Here is a 15103-nt window from a genome sequence, read left to right as displayed (position 1 = left end):
ACTCAAACCACCAATGCAGTTAATCAACTTAATCCTCCCTTAAGGTTTCTTATCGTTGTTTGGAGTGAGGGGCGATATTTTTGTTATTGTTGTTTAGTCCACTACAGTGAAGACTAAGAAAACAAATGACTTCAGACTCAGGGAATACCTCACTGGGGTTGGGCACACAATGATGCTCTACCTGAAAAGTCAGTTCAGTCTAGACCAAAACACAAGAGGGCCTTGATTTCTGAGTGCACATCAGGAACTGTGCCCGTGGCCTTGTGCACATGCATCTCGACTCTCCAGCCACTTAAGTAAAGGACTCAAAACACTGCCAAAGAAGCTTTTGTTCTTTATTAAATTCTCTTAAGCGTTTACCAATATCGTTCAAGTTTAAGACAGGGCAAATCTTACGAAGTATTGAAGGGTTCTCTTCTTATAAATAAATTTATAAAGGAAACATCCACTAATTTTCGTCTCTATTTTTTCTAACCTGCTCGATCCTCTAAAGTTGAAAAGAACAATTTTGGTATACTAAAACCAGAGCCGAGGCTTTTCGATACCTTCAATCAAAATACTCTTCACTCTGAGTGGTTGGCATCTCTTGATCACTTTAACTGTTACACTGCAGGATGTGCTTCTCCCCCCTGGTGTTCTTCAGCCTCAAAACACATCAGAATTCATCCTCCATATAGAAGAAAACGACCACCGACCCCAGTGCACACATTTGATCACGTAACGTGAAGCCTTCTCTGCTCCCTGCAGGGAGTGCTATCGCTGCACATCTTAGGCGGCCACCGAGGCACTTCAGAGACCTGAACAACTTTCTTCTTTCTACAAACTCTTCTGCAGAAAGAGCTATCAAGAAAACTGTTCTAAAACCCAAAAATGCATAGCAATTTATGCTTCATTTCTACTTCTTTTCCTCATGGTGGAAAATCTGGCCAGTCCTTACCTTGGCCGGATAACGGCTCGGATAGCAATGCCAAATATCCCACTGCACAAACAGAAAGCCTCACCTGGTACTGGGCATGAGAGGAGGACACCTCTCAATGCTTCCTACTATTCTGGAAACACTAGCACCTTCCTCTCAGCAAGCTCCAAAAAACTGTGGATGAAGTCCCCATTTTAAATCATTTCAACTCAACAGCAAAAATTACATGGCAAGTTTTCTTAGCACTAGCTGAAAACGAGGAAGGGGAGGAGGGTGCCAACAAGGTTTACAGGACTTGCCCCAAACTGTAAATCTAAAACCTGACTGTTTGGATAGCTGCCGAAACCTGAAATTGCTTACTCTAAAAACCATCACCAAATCAGCCAATCTTCCTTTTTAAACCGAGGTTTTCTCTTTTTTCCGGACAAAGCCCAGCATTCTTCTCTCAGAACACACCAGCCGGGGAATTGCTGATTAACTTGACTGGGTGGCTCTGTAGTCTCAGACCAGACGGTCTAGCTGGCTGCTAGGAAAAAGGTTTCATAGCTTAAAAATATATTATATGAAGTGTTAGTTCAAGATGTGTGTGAAAACGAGTTTTAAGTTGCTGCAAGAGCAGAATGTTAAGGCAACATCAGAAAACAGAGGTGTTGTAAAACACTACGCCCTACGCCCCACCTGGTAAATAGAGCCAAATAAGATGTTACTCAATCCCTTAATACAAAAAAAGTCCCAAAATAATCTAAACTTGGCTTTGCAATTTTACCTTTTATATTTTGATGGCAGTGAGAGAGACCCTGGGGCTGTAACTCCCTTGCAAAAAATGTCAATGTATGATTTACTCACAAGGCTTAAAATAAGGAGAGAAAATATAAAATAAATTGTCCTTTGCTTGGCAACCATCCTTTTTAATTACTTATTTTTATACTGTGTCCAGGCTACACACACCTGGGTATGGATGGCTAGTCTGGGTATAGAAAACACCAAGGGTCACTTCTGGAGGAAACACAAGACGATAAACTTCTCAGTTGGTACATCAACAGCATCAGGATAAGCGAGAAAAGGACTGTACCAAGAGACTGACATTTACACTTTCTGACAAAACTGAAATACGCTGAATTATAGAGCAAATTCACTGAAACAACAAAGAAAATCTGTCCTTGTAAAGGCTATTTTTCACCCCCAAGAAAGTGTTTCAATTTTGATACTTCCACCACACAACTGGTTGAGAAAATAAAGCGCGGTGTTTAGCAATGAGGCAACCTAACTGCCTGGGGAGGCACCGTGCTCACCCGCCCCAGCCCGGCTGAGGCCAGCAGGCCGGGCGCGGGGACCGCCTCCTACTTTACTTCTCTGCACAAGCCGCAGCGGTCTCCTTGTTGAAGCCACGGATAGAGAGGTCGTAGACCACCTCCTCCACCTTCTTCACATCATACTTCAAGCCGTCATAGCGCTTCCTCAGGGAGTCGTTTTTCAGGTTGAGAAGGCGGAAGCCGGAATCCAGCTCGTTGATGAAGGTGGAGATGTGGAGGGGCCGGGAATAGTCTCCGGCGGTCACACTGTTGACGGACAGCCTTGACTGCACCAGGGAAGGGAAACGGACATATCTTACAACATATCTTACAACAGGGCTGGGCACCAGGCCTTCCTTCTGATCACAACAGCTTTAAAACAACCTTTTTTTCTTCTTTAGAATTATTTCCATAGGACAATTTCTCAAGAGACAGATTACGAGAATAAAAGAAAAGATTTTTCCCCAAAGCAAGTATACATATTAACACAGTTACCAGGAATATATGTGTCTTGCCACTACTTGGAAAGGGAGAGGGATTACGATCTTTTAAAAATTCACACATTAGGGGACACCTGGGGGGCTCAGTTGGTTGAGTGTCCGACTTTGGCTCAGGTCATGATCTCACTCATGGGTTTGAGCCCCCCCCATGTCGGGCTCTGCACTGATGGCTCAGAACCTGGAGCCGGCTTCAGATTCTGCATCTCCCTCTCTCTCTGACCCTTACCACTCGCTCGCTCACTCTCTAAATAAATAAAAATAATTTAAAAAAAGTTTTTTAATTCACACATTAGTCCATATGAACAGCTAGCTCACTGTATGAACTGGCCTTTCTCCGATGACTAGCAGAACACAGCACACACAGCGCTTGAGGACAAACTGGTGATAGACAAAGGGCTTAGAAAAGACATCCTGAATTTTTGTGCCCATTTTAAAAACTGACAGTAAAGTGGGAAGATCAAAAACGCAAATGGCAAATTACTAAGCTTCTTACCAATTCACTGGCAAGAATTAGAACTCCCGAGAGATAATCTTCTACATCCAGATGAAATCCTTTCTCCCGATCTGGCTCAACTAAAAAATATAACAAAGTAAAAATAAGGTCATGATGTAAACAGCATGTGAGCATAAGAATATAAAATACTGGGGTGGGGAAAAAAAAAAAAAAAGAATATAAAATACTACATATACACACACACGTCGTTTTCCTCAAAGAAAAAGAAAAAGAATCTTTTACAACAGTCTTTATAACGTGTTCATACTCTGGACAACTAGGCCTCACTGTGGATTTATGAACTCTTAAGACTTCCCTTTTTCCTCTCATTCTCTCAAAAAGTAACAGCACCCAGAATGTTATCTGGTTACACCAGAGAATATCTTTGTTTCTGGACACAAGATGTCGCAGCATTTAGAGGAGAAGCCATGACACCCATAGGTGACGTCCACGAGGCTCACACATGCACACGAATGTGCACGCGCATGCACAAATTAAGAAGATGCACTGACAGGGCAAAACGTTGTGGCGCCTGGGTGGCTCAGTTGGTTGAACATGTGACTCTTGATTTCAGCTCAGCTCATGATCCCAGCGTTGTGAGATCAAGCCCCACATTGAGCATGCAGCCTGCTTAGAATTCTCTCTCCCTCTCCCTCTGCCTCCCTCCCCATTCACGCGCAGACCCTAAAATAAAAATTTTAAAAAGAAATTTTTTTTTAAGACATGGCAACATGTTAGCAAGCACAAAATCTAAGCGGGGTGTAAACAGGCGTTCACTGTACTATTCTTTCAACTTTCTGTAGGCTTGGATTTTTTTTAAGACCTAAATTTTAAAAACCACAAACAACACCCAAGTACAAAAAGCAAGCCACTACATGTCTGATTTTTGGTGTTCCCAAGTCATTATGTTAGCACTTAGTGCTCATTTGTTTTAATAAATACAAAGTATAAGCAACAGCCTCCCCCTGCAACCAGGAATTGAGCGACCAAGGCTGCTTCTGCCGACCCGCACTAATGGAAATACTTACTGCCAAGAATCTCCGTAACCGCTTCCCGAGTCACAAGCGTTTCTGACTCCAAATACACCACAAATGCTGCCAAGAAGACCAAACGCTGCAACACGAACCTCCAGTGCTCGTGAAATCTGCACGGATAGAAGCTCATTTAGGTGGGGGGGACCAGGGGCTTTAAAACAAATTTAGGGGTGCCTGGGTGGCTCAGTTGGTTGGGTGTCTGACTTCAGCTCAGGTCAGGATCTCACGGTTGGTGGGTTTGAGGCCCGCATCAGGCTCTGTGCTGACAGCCAGCTCAGAGCCTGGAGCCTGTTTCGGATTCTGTGTCTCCCTCCCTCTAACCCTCCCCTGCTCACGCTGTCTCTCTCTCTTGAAAATAAATAAAACATTTAAAAAATTAAAAAAAAAAAAGATTTAGTACAGTCGTAGTCACACATCTTAGAAACAGAACGCTCTTTCCAATCAAATCCATGTGAAACCCCAACATAAAAAACACGTAAAAACATGACATTTATATATATTAGATATTAGATGGATTTAACATAAGTTTTAAGTTCACGTTTATAAGCAATTACTTATTAGAAGCTTAATAAATGAGACACATGATCCAACTTCAATGAATATAAAGATATTTACAATTGAAGATTATGGATGACAAAAACAATGAGAGCGCTCTGAGAAAAATTAAAACTGGCAACAGCAGATGAGGAGAGCTGCAATTGTACATCAGCCTCAACAGCTAACTTGTTCTCACATTTTGATGTGAGTGTGTAATATTAAAATCTTGATTCATACATATAATAACTACCATTTGGAATCACTAAACAGACAGACTTAAACCTTCAGGAGCCTGCAGTTAAACTGAGCTAGAAGCCTCAAAAAAAGAATAGGGAATTTTACAACCTCAAATATTAATGCTACGTCTCCTGAATTTCAAATATGGCAAATTCAAAAAAACTTTTCAATATGATGCACATCAAACAAAACCCTCTAAGAGCCAAATCACCCAGAGGTCAGCCTTTGTGTGACCTCCAAACTACACGATCCCCAAGATCCTGCCAACCCTATCTCTCAGTGTCTCTCTGTGTCCATTACTACCTTACAGCAGGGTCAGCAAACTTTCTGTGATGGGCCAGATCGTAGTACTTTAGGCTTTGTGAACCACATTCAGACTCTGTCACATATTCTTAACTTGGGTATTTTTCTTTTTTTAACAATCCTTTAAAATAGAAGCCTCCAGAGGCAGTGAGCCACAGGCAGTGCGCCAGCCCCTGCCTTAAATTATCCCGTGAAGCTGTATTATCCACTTCTCACATACGTGTCTTATTTTGTGCCCACGTATGTGGCTTAACAGAACATCTTTTTCAGTAGGAAAACAGGCACAAGTAGAAATTTTAGGTTCTTATTCACTATATTTTGTCAATACTCAGATGCAGTTCTTTCCAATTTAATATCTATGAGATTGTGATGCATTTTATAATCTATAAATTTCACAATTATGACTGGCAACAAATTTCTTCCCTAGTGGTGCATTAAGTACTGTTGACTCTTAAAATTAATGGTCAGCAAGATACAGAATATTGGCTCAACATGTTACTTGGCAGTAAAATTCAAACTTTGAGGAAAAACTCAACTCCATTTATATACTGCCACTTAATCTCATAACCTTAAGAGCCTGGATATGGTTCACCCAATTTCACAGGTGACTTAAATACACTAAAAAGATACTCGTTGTTTGACCTTAATACAACAAACACTTTTAAATTCCTTTTTCACTGTAAAAGTTATGTGTTCCTTGGGAAAATTCTCAAGGAGAGGGGGGAAAAATCCCTACCTTTGTCACCATTAAAATACCACCGGTAAGTCTGACTCCTTTGCGTTGTTTCTTCTACATGGAGAGGTTTTTACTTAGTTCTAAGCAATCATCCGGTACATATAATTTTTGTCCTGCCTTAATTTTTACTTAACACTACAAAAATAATGCTACTCCTCTCACAGACCTGTAATACTGTTCAGCGGGGAACTTGGTCTTCAACGACGTTAGGTGCGTCTTCACTGTACCAAAATGTTCTCGAGCTTTCAAACACCTTTTTGGAACTGATCACAAAAAGATAATCAAACAGGATAATGAAAGATTTGCCAAATTTCAAATACAGTTCTTGCTTAATAATCTATGTAGTCTATCTGGAAATGAATCAATGTTTAAAAAAAAAAATCTCATCACCAAATGTAAGGGTGCACATCTGTACTTTTCAACCTGGCTCTCAAAATTTCAACTCTAGTTTCCCTACTCATTAACCGACACTGAAAAATAGACAAAAACTTGCTGAAAGGGAATAAGACTACAGCAAGCAAGTTGGTAAGCTGTCAAATAATCTCATCCTTGGGGTGCCTGGGTGGCTCAGTTAGTTAAGCGTCCAACTTCTTGGTTTCTGCTCAGGTCATGATCTAGCAGTTCGTGGGTTTGAGCCCCACACTGGACTGTGCATTGACAATGCAGAGCCTGCTTGGGATTCTCTCTCTCTCTCCCTCACTCTAAACCCCCCCCCCCGACACCCTACATCTCTCTCGCTCTCAAAATAAACCAACTCCAAAAAAAAGAAATTAAAAAATAATAACAATTGTCATCCTTAAGGGGCCATGCACCAGCTGCTATCCAAAAGGATGCCTAAAATTGGACAGCTTCTCGCTCCCACATTTGGTCACAAAGAAGCCTTATCAATTATACAGACTGACCAAGTCCATATCACTGAGAAAAATGACTTCCCTGTGCAACTGTAAGTTACACTATTATATCACACTCTGAAAATATATTCCCGCTCTTTCAGTTGTGCTGGCTACATCCTACACTGAAGGCCCCATGTTTAAACTTATCATATTTGATTTCCATGAAAGGTGCTGACTATAATTCATTAGGAACGTTTTACACTGGACATTTCTTACCCACAAATGCATATTAAGCCATACTCAATGAATGAAAGGTTGGGTTTATTTTTCTTTTAATGTTTATTTATCTTGAGAGAGAGAGAGTGCGCGAGCAAGCAGGAGCAGAGAGAGAGAGTCCCAAGCAGGCTCCATGCCATCAGTGCAGTGTAGAACGCGGGGCTCAAATTTACTCTCAGACCGTGAGATCATGACCTGCGCTGAAATCAAGAGTCAGACACTTAACTGACTGAGCCACCCAGGTGCCCCAGGAAAGACTGGGTTTAAGAACAAGAAAGCCAAATAAAAATTAGATACACAAGAGAACTACAAATCTGCCACAATTATCACGTTATAATGACATTACTACATTACTATGTGAAAGTGGAAAATCAACCATCACAGCACACAGACTTCCAGAAGTCTGTAAATCTATAAGACACTCAACTCACCTACATAGGCTATCAGGGACATTTTTCTTAAAACAATGATACAGACTTGAAATGTCTTCTGAATGGAAATTAAGTCTTAAGTGAAAGAATCATAAACTGGATTCTTTTTAAATATTCAAAACCAATGGGACACCTGAGTGGCTCAGTCGGTTAGGTGTACGACTCTTGATTTCAGCTCAGGTCATGATATCATGTTCGTGGGATCAAGCCCCACCTCAGGCTCTGTGCTAGCAATCTAGAGCCTGCTTGGAATTCTCTCTCTCCCATGCTCTCTGCCCCTCCCCTGTTCTCTCTCTCTCAAAATAAGTAAATAAACTTAAAAAAAATCTTCAAAATCAAAACAAAGAACTTACTGTCCTGAAAACCAGCACCCTGATGGACCCCTTGCAGTAAAGTTAAAATCTCTCGAGCTGTTTGTTCTAAACTCTGTACAACTTTTCGGATTTCCTAGAAAGAATTAAAAATCAAAGTATCAGATAAACTCAATGGAACTATTTTCATAACCTCAAGCCAGATATATTAGACAGCACAGATTAAGTACCCATGACACCTTCACACACATGTAAAACTCTAACAATCTTTACAAGGACTGAACTGGTACAGAAAATATCCAGGCTTGAATTCTGACTTTGCCATTTACTTCCTCTGTGAGACCTTCAAGAGGTCACTACAGTGCCTGAGATTTCTCATGCAGCCTTCAAAGGATAATCTCCACCACCCACCCAAATATCCCATTGAAACACCATGAATATTAAAAGAAATGAAGTATCTGAATGTAATTTGTAAGAAAAAGAAAAATGCAATGCAATACAAAGACTGGGTATTTTTCAATCATTTTAGAATATTCACAGCATATTTACGTGGGAAGCGCTGTGTAAATACTGGTACCCAATTAGTCCCTTCCTTCTTGTAGTTTGGAGCATGAGATAGATGTTTAAAAAAACACGGATGGCACAAATTTTTTTAATGTGAATGCGCTATTAAAAAACATGACAGACTGTGAGATCAAGGATATGAAAACGAAACAAGCAGGAAAGGAGAGGAAAGATGCGAATCCCAGGAAAAGCAAACAATGCAGGAAAATGTCCTGGGGCAAAAAAAAACTATCTGCGGAACTTGAAGAATAAAAGATAACTAACGTGAACATAATACACAACGGAAGATGGCGTAAAATGAGATGGAAGGAGGGGAGAAGACACCTGTGGGCTACAACAGAATCTGGATTACTATTCTATGTGGAACAAGAAACCATAAGAGAGTCTTAAAGACAAGAGGCCACACGTGCTACAACAGGGAACGCGTGTTCTCTTGAGTCCCAAGCGCTGAGCCTTCGGCATCAACAAGCGCCAGAAAGCAGGGAGACTGACACTCGAACGAGGTTGCGATGCCGAAGAGCCAAGACTCGAACACTGAGACTCAGGACCGGACTGCAGAATTAGGGGCGGGAGAGGAGCGTGCCCTCAGCTGATACAGGCGGGGAAGCAACCCACCCCCGGAGGCTTCCCCACTGCTCCAGACAGAGCGACAGAGGAGGGCCGGGCGCGGTGGCCAAGCAAGAAAGGAAAGGGAAAGGGGAGGGGAAGAGAGGAGGCTCGCCTCTCGGATGTCCTGCTCGGCGGCCAAAAAACCCTGCAGCTCCACGAAGATCTCGCTCACAGACATGGCGCCGGCTGCACAACAATCGACCAGCGCGGCGAGGGTGGCCGCCGAAATGGGTTTCAGAGCCCACCAGCGCAGTCACTCGCAACGCCAGTCGCCGCCGCCGCCGCCGCCGCCGCCGCCGCCGCCGCGTCCACCCGGCCCTACGCTGCGGACGTCGCCGGGGTCCTCCGAGGTCCGCGGCGCGCAGGATTGCCAGGCTGCCCGCTGCGCTGCCTGATACGCCGCCGGCCGCGTCAGGAGCCCAGGCGCGCGCCCAGGGGGCGGGGCGGGAAATGCTGGGCGGAGCTTTCATCTGGGGAACTTCGGACGGGAAAGGCCGGAAGCCTTCCTTCCGCTAAGCGGAGAGAAGGGTCCCTCGCGGAGTGCGGGCCTGAGGGGGCAGGGCGGGGCGGGCTTGGGGGCGGGGCAAGCGAGCGCAGCCTTGAAATTACGTATTTGTTTATGCTGTGGCGGGTGGGAGGAGAAATGCTTCGTTGCTGAAGAGTTTGCGTAAAAATACAAGTGCAGAAAGACAGTGTAATCTTCGTGCGGAAACAGGACAAACCATGCATTCGTATTTGCCAAGAATACACGGGAACTAAAGATGTGGGGGGACCGTGAGAGTAGGAGATGGATTGCGGATGAAAAATGTTAACGTCTTCTCTGTATGACTGAATAACCTATTTAAATTATATGGATTTTTAAAGCGTGTATGGCGGGAAGTTCCTCTCCCACTCAACTAACACCTCCTTATCCCAACTTCCTTGAGGCAAGCGCCTTAAGGATTTCTTGTCCTTGCAGAGTTATTCCATACATCTGTTGTACAGATAGAAATGTGTGTGAATGCGTTGCGTCAACCTGAAAATAAAAAGACGCTATGAGAACCAAACAAGTGTTTGAGATCGAAGAATTGCAATTCGGTGAGCACAGACTCAGGCAATAATCAAGGAAGTGTCCCGCCTGCAGGGTGAAAGCAGGGGAAGTGGGGGGTAGGCGGGGAGAACCACATGACGGATAAAAGGGAAAAAAAAGTTAATTTATACTAACAGGTTGAGGGCTAATACGTTTTGGGTTACACTGTGATCACTGTCTACTGTTGACACACGAAGCGATTCTTGGTATACATTAGTTAACTATTACGCTTTCAGAAAGTCCATAACCAAGAGTCTTATGATTGGGAAGCCGGTGGTCCCGTTGATTTTAGGAGCAATTGCGTGTGAAACAATTACTTCTGACCAGTCCTTTTGTTCAGTTCAGGGGTTAATTAGCTTTGTTACAGAACTGGAAATGGAGCTTTTCTCGAAAAAGAGTCATGTCTAGAAATTATACGTTTTATATATATAATTATATCTAATTGACAGTAGGATGCACTCTCCAAATGACTTAAAATGATTACTTATTTCAACTAGATGAAAGTTGTTTGCTTTGTGTGTGACATTATTCTAAAACTTACATGAAAGACATTGTAACTGCATTATACTTTTATGAAGTGGATATCAGTGTTACCTTATAAATGAAATAACTATAGTAACAGATTAATTGACTTGCCTAAGGTGGTATGCAGCTAGTAAATGTTGAAGCTGGAATCCAAATGATTTGTCTTAATTTCTATGCTATTTATCATCTCTATACCGTTTAACAATAATATTTGCAAGAGGCTTCAATTGCCTTATCTAACTTGACCCCTACAAGCTTAAAATGTGACAGGCTGGAAAAGCTATCTTAACAACTTGCTCAAGCTCAAGATTTTTATTTTATTTTATTTTATTTATTTACTTTTGCTTGTGTTCCTCTGACATCTGTACCATTCTGTGGTGTAACATAAGCAGTAGAATCTCTAATTCACAAAAAAGGATGAAAATAGGAACAGGAGCTCGTTTTTATGTAGACTTGGTACTTGCCAAGCATGTTCTTAGCATCACTTTCTGTGTATTGACTAACTTCATATAAATCCAAAATCATTTTTCAAATCCTGCGACATTTCTCTCTATTTCCACTCAAAATAAAGATTGTGAGTTTTGAAGCTCTAGCAGACATAAGAATCTGCCAAATCACTGTTTTCCTAGAAATCTAAGTGGTTTAAGCATCCCCTAAGAGTGTCTTTTCTCATTTGTCAGATCAGAATTCATTAACACCTATGCTGGGAGCTGTTTCTGAACTCACTAGTTGAGAAAAGCTCCTTATGAGTTTAAGGTAAGGTGCACAGAGTCTTAGTGTCAGATGGTGACTGATACCCACCCCCACTCAATTGTTTCTGCTTGAGCACCTACCCCTCAAGGCACCTTGTTGATTTTTTGGGAGTGACTCATTCTGGCCTTGACATGCTGTTTGCACCTTGTGAAGGAACTTACTGTAGGAACTTCTTCTTTTGTGGTTATGGGAGCAATATTGCATTCCTGAAAAACCTGTTTTTCTTAATACTTCCCATTAAGCGATAAACAGTCTATTGACCCCTGCTCACAAAGAACTAACTTTTGCCTTTACTATGCTAAAAACATCCTGTTTATATTTGAATGCCACTTGTGAGCTGTTCCCCATACACCTATGCATATCAATGTTCTGGAAAGTTTCTACTGCTCAAAACATTTATCATCAGAATGCCACTTTTGTGCTGTCCCCCAAACACTAAATCATAAAGTTGAGTCTCAGACAGTGCAGAGATGCCTGGCTGGTGACCAGAAAGAATCTCGCAGCTCTCTCATCCCTCTCTTGCCGACACCATCCATCCTTCGGGGACCCCTGCATCTGCTGGAGCGGGACTCCGTTACACCTATCTCTAAAAGTCTGGAGAACTATAAATGTGCACAGGACTACTTTCCGTCCCTATGAATTTGACACTTCTAAGTACCTCAGAGAAGTGGAACCATATGGTATTTGTCTTTTTGTAACTGGCTTATTACACTTAGGGTAATGACTCCAAAGTTTATCTATGTTGCACCATGTGTCAGAATTTCATTCCTTCTTAAGGCTGAATAGTATTCTGTTTCATGTGTATACCACATTTTATTTATCCATTCATCCCTTCAGTGGAAATTTAGGCTGTTTTTCCACCTTTTGGCTATTGTGAATAATGCTGTGATGAGCATAGCTATGCAAATATCACTTGAAGTTCCTGCTTTCAATGGTTTGAGGTATACAATGTTCACCTTATAAATAAGAGTGACAGATATCATACCAGGAAAAGATAGGTTTGTTGGGGAATGACAGAGAATTGCAATTCAGATGAAACTGTGGAAAAACTATAGCCACGTCGGGGGAACAAAGGAGAGGGATACTTTCGCAGAGATGAAGGACGGTGGGAAATTGGGAGGCTGTCTCCCTCTCTCTGCCCCTCTCTCTTTCTCTCTCTCAAAATAAATAAATAAACATTTTTAAAAACCATGATTAATACAAGCTGGAAAGAGCGAAACGATGGGAACCACGGGCCCCAGGACCCCATGACTTATCCCCATACTGAAATTAAAGAACGGATCCTGGTGGGGCACCTGGGTGGCTTAGTCGGTTAAGCGTCCGACTTTCACTTGGGTCATGATCTCGCGTTTGTGGGTTCGAGCCCCGCGTCGGGCTCTGTGCTGACTGCCAGCTCAGAGCCTGGAGCCTGTTTCAGTCTGTGACTCCCTCTCTCTGACCCTCCCTGCTCACGCTGTCTCTCTCTCTCTCTCTCTCTCTCTCCTAGAAATAAATAAAAACATTAAAAAAAAAATAAATAAAGAACGGATCCTGGGATGGAGGAGGGGATGGTGAGTCAACCCAACTTTCACAGGGAGGCTGGACCTCTGGCCACCCCCACAACCCACTTTTCCCACCCCTAATCCCCGGGTGTCTACCCGGCTTCACCCAGGTGACTGCCACACACGGGGGCTGAATGTGGAGCCGTGTGTGACCTTAAACCTGGCACAGGGCAGGACGTAGCAGAAGTGATGGCCATTCCCTCCCATACAGAGGAGGAAAATTCCCCTCACAGCTTCAGGTCATGCGCTCCTGAATTTTTAGTTTGTTGGGTGACACTGAGGCTGCCCTGTAGAGGCTAGTGACACAGCCTCTCCTTCTCTTTCCCCCCAGAATTGTCCCTTTCAGCCCATTCCCGCAGGCCCGTGACCAGCAGGGAGCAGCTGGGTGGGGCTGAGCAGGCTGACTCAATAGCTGGCCCACTATCCAGGTGGGTATGTTGGGTGACCCCAAGGGCAGAGTGGCGGGAAGGGGAGGGGAGTCAGGGCTACGTGGGTACCTCCCAGGGCTCCCTCCCAGTGCCCTACTGCCCTCGGGGCCTCCCCACAAGCCTCCTCCTTCTAAGGCCCAGCTCCCGGGCCTTACCACGCTGGGCTCTGGCCCATAGGTGGGGACAGTGGCAGCACGGGGATGACATGCCACCACTCCATCCCAACAAGGGGATGGCATCGGAGGTCAATGGGGGAAAAGGAAGGGAGACACACACAGTGAGCACACACTCAGTCGTCCACGGAGGGGCGTGTGGAAGTGTCTGGAGGCCTTCGGGTTGTCACAATGAATACGGGTGCCACTGGCATTGAGTGCTGGGGGGCGGGGGCCAAGGCACTGTATTCAGGATCAATCATCTCTGTGAGGACCACCCCTCCCCCCGCCACTGCGCAAAGCATCAGACTCCCCGCCTCTGTGTGCAAAGCAGAAAGGACAAGAGGGAGGAAGTGAAGGAAGGAAGGACAAGCATCTGTGGGTCTAGTCTGTCGCTGGCCATGAGGCAGGCCAGCTGCTAGTCTGATCATTAGTAGTGTCCCTACTACTGGGGCCCCTGGGTGGCTCAGTCGGTGAAGTGTCCGATTTCGGCTCAGGCCATGATCTCAGGGTTCATAAGTTCAAGCCCCATGTCGGGGCTTGTAAATTCCTTTGAAATAAAATCTTTAAAAACAAAATAGAACCAAGGAAACTTGAAGATCTAAATGGCTTCATTAAATGTTTCATGAAGAGGGCAAAATCCTGTACCAAATAGAAAGGAGCTCCATGGAGCTGCAGAAAAGGATTTTAAAGGCAGAGAGGAAAGAGAGAGGAATTTCAGCAAATAATGTATTGTCACTTGTCAGCCTCCCAAGGCAAATGGAAGGGATCTATCAGAATGACCTCCAGCTTGGCAGATTAAAGTTTACATGGGGAGTGAACTACAGTCCAGTTAGGTATTAAGTCTTTGTTTACTGACGTGGGTCCTTAACATAAGTGACTTGCGTTTGGGGCTAGTCATTTTCTTTTTAACATCTGCAGTCCACTGTCTACCCTTACTAGAGTCGTATTGATGAGGGACCATGGGGCAGGCTGAGGGAAGGTACAGGCTAACAGCGCCCCCCAGCCAGGTGGGATATGTGTCACATTCCTCGGACACTCCTGGCTGCTCGATAACAGGGGAAAGGAAAGAAAGCAGACGGTTGGCTGATAGAGATCACAGTCATGCAGGACAGGAGTCTCCTTCAGCTTATGGATAACTCAGTAAACTGCAAGAAAAAGGCAATCTCATCTATAGTCTAATCTCCATTTCCTGGAGCCATTACATCATCCTCATCAAGATGTACAGGGGTTTAAGTGCCTGCCGTGGAGATGTGGGAAACAAAGGCAAATGAAAAATTAATTTCCCTTACTGCCTACAACCCAGAGACAAGTCCTTGAAACAGGCAGAGTGACCTCCCTCTAGGTGCTCAGCTGCCATGATGATGACACTTTGCTGGGGGCAAAATGGAATCTTGGTTTAAAATTATCTTGACCCCCCAGGATCCTGTAAATGTACTTTAACATATAAAAATTCCTTTGGAAACTTCCTTTATCTCTACCCACCCCCCCAAGATATACGCTGGCAATCATACTCCAAGCTTATGGCCCCCTGATATACACCCAAAGTGTCTCATGACTGAG

At 43.8% G+C, this 15103-nt stretch overlaps 1 protein-coding gene across 2 annotated transcripts; it reads right to left on the bottom strand.

Annotated features, from left to right (window-relative positions):
* Positions 1-321: 321 nt before the first annotated feature.
* Positions 322-9338, bottom strand: TSN (translin). 2 transcript variants are annotated; one of them, XM_039234888.1, is made up of 6 exons: positions 9185-9338; positions 7942-8035; positions 6215-6311; positions 4230-4345; positions 3202-3281; positions 322-2495 (listed from the first exon to the last, which is right to left on the bottom strand). In XM_039234888.1, the coding sequence occupies exons 1-6, from the start codon at positions 9248-9250 to the stop codon at positions 2262-2264; spliced, it is 687 nt and encodes a 228-aa protein (XP_039090819.1). In that variant the 5' UTR covers positions 9251-9338; the 3' UTR covers positions 322-2261. The 2 variants fall into 2 exon arrangements, with proteins under 2 accessions (XP_039090819.1, XP_039090820.1); XM_039234889.1 differs by lacking the exon at positions 3202-3281 and having other exon boundaries at positions 2266-2495.
* Between the last annotated feature and the right edge of the window lie 5765 nt (positions 9339-15103).

Source organism: Hyaena hyaena, unplaced genomic scaffold, assembly GCF_003009895.1.
Source record: "Hyaena hyaena isolate Hyena2069 unplaced genomic scaffold, ASM300989v1 scaffold_91, whole genome shotgun sequence".
NCBI classification, from domain to species: domain Eukaryota; kingdom Metazoa; phylum Chordata; class Mammalia; order Carnivora; family Hyaenidae; genus Hyaena; species Hyaena hyaena.
This window is presented reverse-complemented; position numbering and strand designations above follow the sequence as displayed.